The sequence below is a fragment of the Pavona decussata genome, unplaced genomic scaffold (genome assembly GCF_977016875.1).
Source record: "Pavona decussata unplaced genomic scaffold, jaPavDecu1.1 SCAFFOLD_32, whole genome shotgun sequence".
Taxonomy (NCBI): Eukaryota; Metazoa; Cnidaria; class Anthozoa; order Scleractinia; family Agariciidae; genus Pavona; species Pavona decussata.
In genome coordinates this window covers 1,041,354-1,051,812 of record NW_028145455.1, presented here as the reverse complement: position 1 = coordinate 1,051,812, position 10,459 = coordinate 1,041,354, and the positions used below count along the sequence as shown (strand labels likewise).

At 37.6% G+C, this 10,459-nt stretch overlaps 1 protein-coding gene across 2 annotated transcripts; it reads left to right on the top strand.

Moving 5' to 3' along the window:
• Window positions 1-1,623: 1,623 nt before the first annotated feature.
• LOC146484526 (uncharacterized) lies at window positions 1,624-9,065 on the top strand. 2 transcript variants are annotated; one of them, XM_085104593.1, is made up of 4 exons: window positions 1,624-1,881; window positions 2,546-3,212; window positions 5,548-5,923; window positions 7,604-9,065. In XM_085104593.1, the coding sequence occupies exons 3-4, from the start codon at window positions 5,659-5,661 to the stop codon at window positions 7,963-7,965; spliced, it is 627 nt and encodes a 208-aa protein (XP_084960719.1). In that variant the 5' UTR covers window positions 1,624-1,881; window positions 2,546-3,212; window positions 5,548-5,658; the 3' UTR covers window positions 7,966-9,065. The 2 variants fall into 2 exon arrangements, with proteins under 2 accessions (XP_084960719.1, XP_084960718.1); XM_085104592.1 differs by having other exon boundaries at window positions 1,624-1,982.
• The last annotated feature ends 1,394 nt before the right edge of the window (window positions 9,066-10,459 follow it).

Here is a 10,459-nt window from a genome sequence, read left to right as displayed (position 1 = left end):
TGAGGTCGAGGATGTGGCGCGAGCGGCGAGAGGATTGGGGCGGGAGCGTCCCAATCCTCTCGCGGCTGACCAAATAGAGAGCTACACTCCACTCTTGTACGCTGTTGTGTTCAAAGAAAAAACCCATCGATTAAGTCGATCCTGGATGAAACGAAAGTTGTATTCCAAGAAGGAAACAACACAGTTGACAAATCTCCTGATTCCAATGCATTGAGCAACCACTCTAAAATTTATGGCAATTTAATTGACATTTCACATCTAATCTGTCTAGAGTGAAGCACGGAGCTCTATGGCTAGTAAGTAGTTGTGCAAAAGTCAAATACTACCCCAATGATGATTGGCAAGTTTTTGCCGAGGGGATATTTACATAGGTTTTTCCGTTCAAAGGAGCCGCCAAAATTTGGATCCTCCGGATTAATTTTTCAAAGGCACCAACAAAAAAATCACATACTTTGATTTTAGTGCTGACAAAAATTTGATAAATAGTGGAACTTCCCTCAAGACAAAAATTTGATAAATAGTGGAACTTCCCTCATGGTCTGCTTCAGCTGTACGGTTAGGTTTTGTTTGTTTCAGTTATCAGAGTTAGGGACTGGTCATAAAGTACAGGGGGGGGTGGGCTGGAAAAAAAGGGGGGGTGGGTCACTGTTTTCATGCATGTAAAAAGGGGTGGGCTAGCAAAAACCATGCATCATTAAAGGGGTGGGGCACATAATATTTTTGCACATGTTTTGCATCAAATGGTGCCTTTTGCCAGTAAAACTGTGAAATGTATTAACAGTAAAAGCACAAATTATAATTGTGTAGTTTCAGAAAATATCCATCCCCCATCACAGAGGGAATTTATAAAAGGACGCCCTACCGCCAGGAACTTCCAAGTTTCTTTCATACAATCTCTGTAATTTTGTTCTTTCTCTTACCACCATCCCCTCCAGAATCTTGAATTCCCTCCATGGGTGGGGTAAGGATATTTTCTGGAACTACACATTCTATCAAGAAAAGGGCAAGTTCACTCGCATCCATTAAAATGAACAACTATGATTCCATGTGGTTATTAATGATACATATTAGATGCACATTATCTTCTCAAAATCATTTCAGGTATTTCAACAAAAATAGATCTCATTATATCATTGCCAATGCCTTATGTTATCACCTTATAAAATACCATAGTGACTAATAAGTGCATGTGTGCTCCTTCCTCTATCATACTTGTCCTCTAATTTGTCTAGTTTTATGTATAGTCTTACCTTTATTTACTAGGGGTGGGTCATTTCATTTTTTACCTGAAAAATATGGGTGGGCCATGCATTATTCTGCAAAAATATGAGGGTGGGTCACACAAAACTAGCCTTCGTAAAAATGAATTTTTCCAGCCCACCCCCCCCGGTACTTTATGACCAGTCCCTTATTACAAGATTTTCTCTTCATGCGGCAAGCAATTCATGTTAAGGTACCATATAGCCACCCACATAACCCTAACCCTAACCCAACCCTCCATATAGTCACCTTTATACCCTTTAAGTTATTCATGCGTGTCTCAGTGACTCCAAACGCAATTGGTTGATTTTACTACAAGGTACCCTTGTATGGCACAGCATGCGCTTGGCACCACTTTCAATTTTTTTCTGCCACCGTTATGACCGTTGTCTTTTACGGTGAGGAGGTTTTTAAATACGTAAGTGTGCGATGTCGAAGATGCTAGGTAGATCTTGGTAGTTTCGATGAAAAACGTTACGCCATTGTAATTGGTATTGCGAAGGCACACGATCAAGGACACACGTCAACAGTTGTTTGAAAATCTGCGATTCTTTGAGCGATAGGAACGAAGAACGTTTTCGCATCTACGGGACGCCATTTGCCTTGTACGGCGACGACGCGGTAAGTTCATTTGGCAAAAGTGGAACCTTAAAGTTGGATCGATTGTTGAAATAGGCGAGCGTTTTATACGTACTTACATGAAAAATGCCGGGAAGAAAATGGTAAGTTTCAACTGCATCATTACTCGAACAGTACAGAAGTCAGTTCGATTGATATTGTTCAGCAGTGCTGAAATTTAAGCATAACTGGATAAGGGGCAGTGTCACCCATATTCAGTGTGCCTTTGAATAGCGAAGAAACGCATTTGTATTGATGGAAATGTTAAAATAATGGCCCACTAATGTTAACACTTGTGCAGTAGTAGTAGTACTAGTAGTAGTAGTAGTAGCCTGTCCTGCGTTCGAGCGAGGTACAACTGTTAGCCGTAAAGGCCATGTTACGCGAGGCAAAATTTTTCTTTCAACTTGCAACGCAACAAACGTTGCGTTACAAGTTGCAAGAAAAACTTGACATGTAACACCCCATTTTGCAACTGCAATTGTTGCGTTGCGAGTTGCAAGAGAAGTTGAACTATCCTCTACTTTTTGCAACGTTGCGAGACAAGTTGCTTGCGTGTAACATCTCTGCAACTTGCAATGTTTTTCAGTCATCATCATTGCGTTGCAAAGTTGCAAGGAAAATTGCCTCGTGTATCATGGCCTAAAGCCAGCTCATTTTCTTTCAGGTCCAGATCGTGGAAAATTTGTGCTGAAGCAAATCACTGGTCTAGGAACATTCATTGGGACCTAGTAGACACGAAAAGTTTTTTTTTTTTTTAATAAACTTTATTTGACAAATCAACAAACCGTACAACATTACATAATCTTTTACAGTACACTAATTACAGCTACAAACACACACACACACACACACACACACACACACACACACAAAAAAAAAAATAAAATAAAAATAACAAAAAAATAAATATATAATAGTAATAATAATGACACGAAAAGTTTTGGTGGCAACTTTGCTACTTGGCCAAGACGGGATTTAAAGAGGTTCTTCACTATAAAGAAAGTCTTCTTCTGGAAAAGGCTAAGATGATTGGTGGTGGTGAGCCTTTCCGAGCTTTTGAGAACGATTTGGAAGTTAATATATTAAACACAGCAGTTGTTGTGGGTGTTGCAAAGCACGAAGAATCTTCAAGCACAATATGTGCTAGAGATGCGGACAGAGAATTTAATGCTTTCGGACCTATTTTCCAGTTGGTACACAGTCTCGATAACCAGCTCTGGGACAACGATGAGGTAGAAAGGCAGAAACTTACTCTTGGATCTCTTGTAACATACAGAACTGATAGCGGAAATAGATGTGTTTACGTGAAAAAGCTGGACGTCAAAACACAGGTAAGAACTATTCTAATTTGAAAATGGCCGAGGGGAACGCTGAATGCCGATTGCCGAATCCATAGAAGTCCTATAATGATGTCTGCCATAACAACAACTACAACCTAGCCGTCTGCTTAGACCCAATTGATAACATTCGTTACTTAACCCTAAACTGTTATAGATGACGTAATATAATTCGATGTTCGGCGTTCGGCATTAAAACATACTGCACATTTTCCTTGATTTTAAGCCCAGTCAATAACTAAAAGGCTATTTCCCCCTAAACAAGCACAGCAATAATTATCCTCTTTATGTGATTGACGACAGAAAAATGAGTTATTGTGAGCTTTCCACCACTCACAGGCATAAAAAAGTAATTTTAATTTTTCCTGCAGAAATAATGTTGGTCTCAAAATAAAGATTGGGAAGAGTTCAATATTTTATCGCTCCGAGGAATATTTGAACGCTGAAATTGATTGCATGTTTGTCACTGCATGAGACCCTTTGCTGCTAGTAAACAAACAGAACAAAGAGTTCAAAAATTATTTCTTGTCTTGTTGACGAATATTAATCCTCTGGAAATGGCGAAATCATCTATGTCAATACAGTAAAAATAACATCAGCCTTTCCCTACTTATCAGTGAAATCCACTGCTGTCGCCTCAGTAGTCAAATCTTCTGTGAACTGCCCGTGCATTTTGATACTTCTGAGATAGAACAAAATTTCATGATCTCTTGAACTTCTGTTTACCACAGCCAACTTCAAGATCAGACTCATTGTTTCTGACTTGTACCTTGGCTATACTTCAAAGCAGGACAACAACAATCACAGCTGGAGCAACAGAGTCGATCACACTTTTTGCCACAGAATAGCTTTAGTATAGGCTTTTACCAAAACCTACAGCAAAAACATCCTTATTTTATTTCAAGAAGAGCAATATGTCACTAAAAAAGGTTTCTGACAGGTGTGTGTCATCACCAACCAATAGAATTACTCCCTCACCAGAGTGCCGGGCTTCACAATTGGTGTATGAAAGCAGAGCAGTCTCTCTTTTCGCTTGCCTTCTGGCACCCGCGCTACTCGCAACTTTGCCGCTCGTGTGTGCGACTAGCTTTCCTGCTTGCTCAGTTGTTCCCGTAGATTTTCGAGCAAAAGAGAGACTGCTTGCAGTCTAATCTTTTTTATTTCATTCTTCGAAATAATATGTAGTAGTGAACAATCAAAGAAGTTTGAGAAAATTTTCACAACAACGTAGATTTTCGAGCAAAAGAGAGACTGCTTGCAGTCTAATCTTTTTTATTTCATTCTTCGAAATAATATGTAGTAGTGAACAATCAAAAAAGTTTGAGAAAATTTTCACAACAACTTTTATTTTGCAGGAATCACCTTTTTTAGCAAAACAATGTCCTGCATGTGGTTTATTTCTTTGTCGCCCTCAGCAAAACAGCAGTGGGAAATGGCTAAATTTAAGGTTTTGTGTAGAATGTGTGCACATGACGGCAAATTTTTCATTCTGTCTCACCTTTAATGCCATTCCTGCCAATTCTATTCCAGGAAGGTTCGGCTACATTGTACAAGCTAGTTGAACAAATTGGAATAACCCCAAAGAAGTGGAAGTAACGTGAACTTATATTTTATGATGTTTACGTTTTTGTTGGCGTTGTCATCATGGTTGCTTAAAGTCCCTATTCTGCAAAATACCCTTGCTGTCAATAGTCCCCCTTCAAATGTCATGCTATCATTGCGCTGGGCTTAATTCATCTTAAGTTATACTTACCAATTCTCACACCTTAGGTGTGAGTCGTTGAAACTTTGATCTCATGCTTACAGAGCACTTTCTCACACCTGGTTGAAAATTGTGAGCTGTTACAGTCCTAACTGACACACTTTCCAGAAATATCTTATATGTAAACATAAACAATATTTTCTCCCAAAATCTCTGATTTTTTAAGGTCCATATGGAACATAAACATCTTCTTGAGAACTTCAGAATTATTTAGAATGTCTTTGGAAATCTTCGGGCATCTTTGAAAATCTTCAGATAAAGTTGTGTTGTCTTTGAAAATCCTGGTAGTCCCAGGACAAAAATCTCATGCCTTTCAGTCAGGAAGGAGTTGGCAGGTATATTAAGTTCGCTGAATGAACTGCTGTGCCATGACAAGCTCTGTCGTGCTGAAGTCTTGTATGAAATTGTATGTTAATAAGTATTAGGTGACATTGATTCAAACTTGGACAGGACTTGGCTTCAGTAACATTTTAATCATGATTGCCAGTGAACTATCAACGTTAAGAAAAATAGATAACTGCTCGTAATCCGACAAATGCTTGAATTTAATTGCTATTTTCGTTCCAGGATGTTACTAAGATCCAAATGGACTTGGATGCTACAGAATGTTTGCATCTTGGAATAAGAAGTGCCTTTCCAGCAGCCAGAATTCACTGAAAAGGTCTTAGCATTGAAGAAATGCCTGAGCAAAGGATAGCTGCCATTGGCATGAGGAATGGTTTTATAAAAAATGAGAGAATTCATTTCACCACATGCCTAGATGAAGTGGTTAACCTGAAACTGCTGTGTCGGGAACATTTACAATCATCGACATCTGTTATCAATCTCCAATTGCGAGATACCAGTGACAAGCTGCAAGATGTAGCACTGGTAAAATTCTTTGAAAATCAACACACCACAAGACATCCCACCTTTTCTGCTGTTTGCATTGGCCTTCTGCTCAGTAAGTGGGAAAATTCACATAAAAAAATGATTAAATAATAATAATAATAATAATAATAATAATAATAATAATAATAATAATAATAATAATAATAATAGAGTTGTTTTTAATAGTTAACCTTTGAAACTTTGAAATTGCGAAGTTTTTAAATTTTATTAAAGGCACATATTTTATTCAATGTTGACTCGCAGTTTTATCAATATGATATTTTCTAGAGCATTAATTATATAAGGTGTACAATAAGTTGTCATGCTCATCAGCTATAATAATAATAATAATAATAACAATAATAATAATAATAATAGAGAGAACATGCATGGACATTGAAATAGAAAGAACATGAAAACTGAAAACTAAGCTAATTAATCCTCACTAGTAGCTAGTACTCGACTTGTAACTTTCTGCTCTGAATATCAGCCCTAGGATGATGATGATTATGACAATAGTAACAATGACAAAAGTAATGATAATGATGATGATTATTGGAAAGCCTGCCGCACACTTGAGGAAAGAACTGAGCAAACTCCCTTGTGAGACATCGTGAGGCAATTAGCTGAGCTATTTCCTCAAGTGTGCGGTTGAGTTTTCGTGAGAATTTCGCCTCGCGAGGCAAAATCTCAAATATCAAACACGACAGATATTTTCCTCACGGCCTCGCGAGGCAAAAAACTCACGAAAACTGAACCGCACACTTGATGAAACAGCTGAGCTGATTGCCTCGCGAGGCAGTTTGCTCAGCTCTTTCCTCAAGTGTGCGGCAGGCCTAGAAACAACAACAAAAATGATAATTTAACATAAGGAACTTACCAATACTAAAGTGCTTTATGGGCTAATTACAATGCTGGGCTAAAAATCTAGAAAAACTTAAATTAATAAAATATTAAAAAGTGGCCATACTAGTGAATGATAACAATGCTGAGCAAAGTTATGATTGAGACACCATGCAGTTATGAACACAACTAAAGAGGCTGCAAAAAGAAAGCCTGAACAAATTCAAGGTTTCTTTTTGCAGCTGCTTTGGATGAAACTGTGATTAATTGCATCTCTGCATTTATTATGTAATGTTTAAAACACAAGCAGCAGTGTTTTATTGGAATTTAAAACCACGGGGCGCAGCCGAGTGGTTTTAGACCCGATAAAACATGTGCTGTGAGTTTTTTGAACAGCTTCAAAAACATTCCTGGAAAAGCGTGTTTCAAGAGAGTTCATGACATACTAATAAGGAGGAGGTTTTATTGGGTTTTGAAGCCTGTGCGCGTGATGTTTTATCGACCATTTGATAGATCAATGGACGATTTATTAATGAGTTTTTTCAAGTTCTTTTATCTGCAGTTTAAAAATGTATGTTTTTCATTAGAATTTCACTTCCAGTGCTGAGCTTAAAAATCCTTAAATTAAACATTTACCAGTTATTTTTAAAACCTGAGTGCCCTGTTATATTAACATGAACATTTTCTGGAAGGTCAATGACACATACATGCCCTTGGTGAAGTTTAAAGTGCACAGTTGTTCAAGTCTAATTAATATGAGTCTTGTGTGAACAGTCCCATGACCACTCCATCCTCTCCTTCTCTTTGAGACAATACTAAAATTAATTCACCCGTTAGTTCCCAAAAAAAACTCCACCCGTATAAGTGTTGTTCTTTTGATGACTACTGTTCTCTTTTCCCTTAAAAACAGGATTTAGGCCAAGAGTGATTTCAATAAATGAAGAGCCAGTTCAAATAAAGGATGGGAACAAATCATGGATTTTGGTTCCAGGAGAAGTGTTATTTGACTCTGGTAATGAACTGGCAACAGGCATTTCTGAGGACCTTGTGGACAAGCTGGATTTACATCCAGAGAGAAGTAAACTGAGAAAAGTTGTTACCGTCGGTGGGAAAGAGTTTCATTGTGGTACAGTTGAAATTGAAATTAATGTGCGGGGACAAATATTTAAATTAAATGCCCTCGTTGGTGCTACAGCACCTAACACTGATCTTTTAATTGGTGCAGATGTCATCAATCCTCTGCTTGATTTAAGATACACACTAGGTGAATAAGCAAGTTTGTCAGTGTACATGCCTTGTTTTATTTAACAACCTTAATGCAAATAATAGTTGGTCATTAAACGATGGCTGGCCAATTTCTGACAAAATCCAAAATGTGGTAAACTCTTATTACCAATAACTAGCTTCTGTTAGTTGAATAACACTGCAGAACATTGTTATCTTGACATGACAATTAATTTTTAATATAATTGAATACCAGTAGTTTTTCATTCATAGATAAAGTGAAAATGTTACAGCGCGATGCACCTTATCGTGGCCACCCAACAAACTTTTTTTTTACAAGTTTGCCAATCAGGATATCTTCCTCCTTGTTCATAAATTTAAATACAAAACATGTTTTCAATAATTCGTTGTTGGGTCATGACTTGCCTGTTGGACTTTGCAGGGAGGCGTGACTGTTAATCAAATCCGCGTATTCTGATCGGCTAACTTGTAAAAAAGGTTTGTTGAGTGGCTTCGGTAAGGCGCATCGCACTGTAAAGGTCATCAATTTTGGGATGTTATGTCCTACTAAATGTTTTTGATCAATTAAAAAAATGAAGGGGTGTGCGAAATAAGGCCGTAAGTGACTTTTGATGTAAGATCAAATTCTCCCTTTGTTTCAAAAGCGAATACAAGGAAATTTGGAAGGAGAATCTAGCAATTTATCAGAAGTCACTTAAGGCTTTTTCCAGGCACCCCTTCAAATGGCAACTCTCTCAAACATTACACTATCCATCAAGGAATTGCCACCTGCTTCAAAAGTGGATGATTACAAGTAACAGTATTTAAGTTTGCATGTTTAAAGTTATTTTAAAACATATTGAATTGCATCTGATAATGAGATTGAAATATGGAAATTTTGCAACAGTATTGTCAAACAATACTTAAAGTATATTTATTATATAAGTAATCATACTAATGTTATTATCAGAGGTCCCTTTCTTATGGTCTGTGGAATATATACAGTATAGTTTGAGTGTTCAAAATTTTACAATTTTTAAGGATAAAATGTGTATATACATAGTAAATCCACTATGAAGAGATATTTTAGAAATTATCAACAAGGACATTACGTATGGGGGCATTCAATTGGCAACTGAAACAGTTGTTTGTTAGGGACCGTTCATTTTTTATGAGCATGGGGGGGCTGGTGGGATTTGGGGGGGGGGGGGGCCACGAGAAAAAAAATGGTACTTAAGGGGGGGGGCTACCAAAAAAATTTGAGTGAAAGAGAGGGGGTCACCAGCAATAATTGGCTAGTAGGGGAAAATTAAAAGTGGCTCAACACAGAGACAGATGAAGAAATTGAATAGTATTTAATACGATTTTCCTAACCACTTTTAATTTGTTTTACATACTGAGGTCGAAATCTGCATTTTATATTAACAACAACTGAGGAAATGAAGCATACCTGTTGGAAAAGCAATAATGAATATAAACTGAAGTAGACACCTATGTTTGTACAAGTTCAAATTAATATAAAAACGTAACAGTCTCACTATCGAATCATCCGTGGGGGAGTAGCTTTCTACAAAGTGGTTGTACTCAAAACTATATCAATAGATTGTTTAATGTTCTGTTTAATAGTACTCACTTTTATAAAGACTGTTGATTAGTAAATTATTTGAACCCAGGAGTATCACTAGACTCAGTAGTATGCCTGTTGTTGTAAAAAGCTGCTGTTAAACAAATTTGTGATTTGCCTAAAATGGGTCTCAAAATGCAGGAAATGAGGTTTCTGGGAACCTAGATTTTCAAAAATTTCCAGGAGAGCATGCCCCCGGACCCCCCTAGTAAGAGCGCCTCCAGCGCTCGGCAAGATTTGGTGTTCAACGAACACCCCTATCTAACTCTTACCTACGTGCCTGATATCTGTGTGTCCGCTGTTTTTCTCTGTTTAATATGACTCGTAATCGTTGATTGGTATGCTTCGATCCGTATTTTGTTAGTCAGATCTGTACGTGTGTTAATTGTTTCTACTCGAAGAGGAGTAATTTCACGTTAACCATTTGCTTGATTAATTTTTATAGTTCCTTTGAGATTCTAAATGGAAATTTAGAGTTTGCCGTTGCCGTAAACGTGCCGCTATCTATAAAACGTTTTCTTAAACAAGAGAAATCTTTACCTAAGCAGAGAACGGTAACTTTAATAATACCGTAAAGAAATCATAGTAACAATTGCGTTTATTTTTGATATAAACAAACTTAAGCGTTTTGTTCAAGTTAGGAGTATGATTTGTTTCTGGTTGGGCGGGAGGGGGGGGGGGGGGGTCATCAGAAAAAAATACTTTCTGCTTGGGGGGGGCCATGTGGAAAAAAATTGCATGCTAGGGGGGGGGGGGGTCATACAGTTTCGTAGTGGCAATTAACCAAATCCCACCAGCTGTAGTAACCGAAGGGTTCTTTATATAATTGAAGACACGAGTGAAGACACAGACATCCGTTTAACTCACTGTATTATACCATGTGCTTTCTGCTTACAGTAATCATGTGATACGTATCAT

What these genes read in the sequence shown, in the direction of transcription:
- LOC146484526 (XM_085104593.1), top strand. Translation starts at nt 5,659, where the DNA reads ATGCCTGAGCAAAGGATAGCTGCCATTGGCATGAGGAATGGTTTTATA. An exon ending in TTGCATTGGCCTTCTGCTCA is followed by an intron (nt 5,924 to 7,603) that starts GTAAGTGGGAAA and finishes CCTTAAAAACAG; the next exon opens with GATTTAGGCCAAGAGTGATT.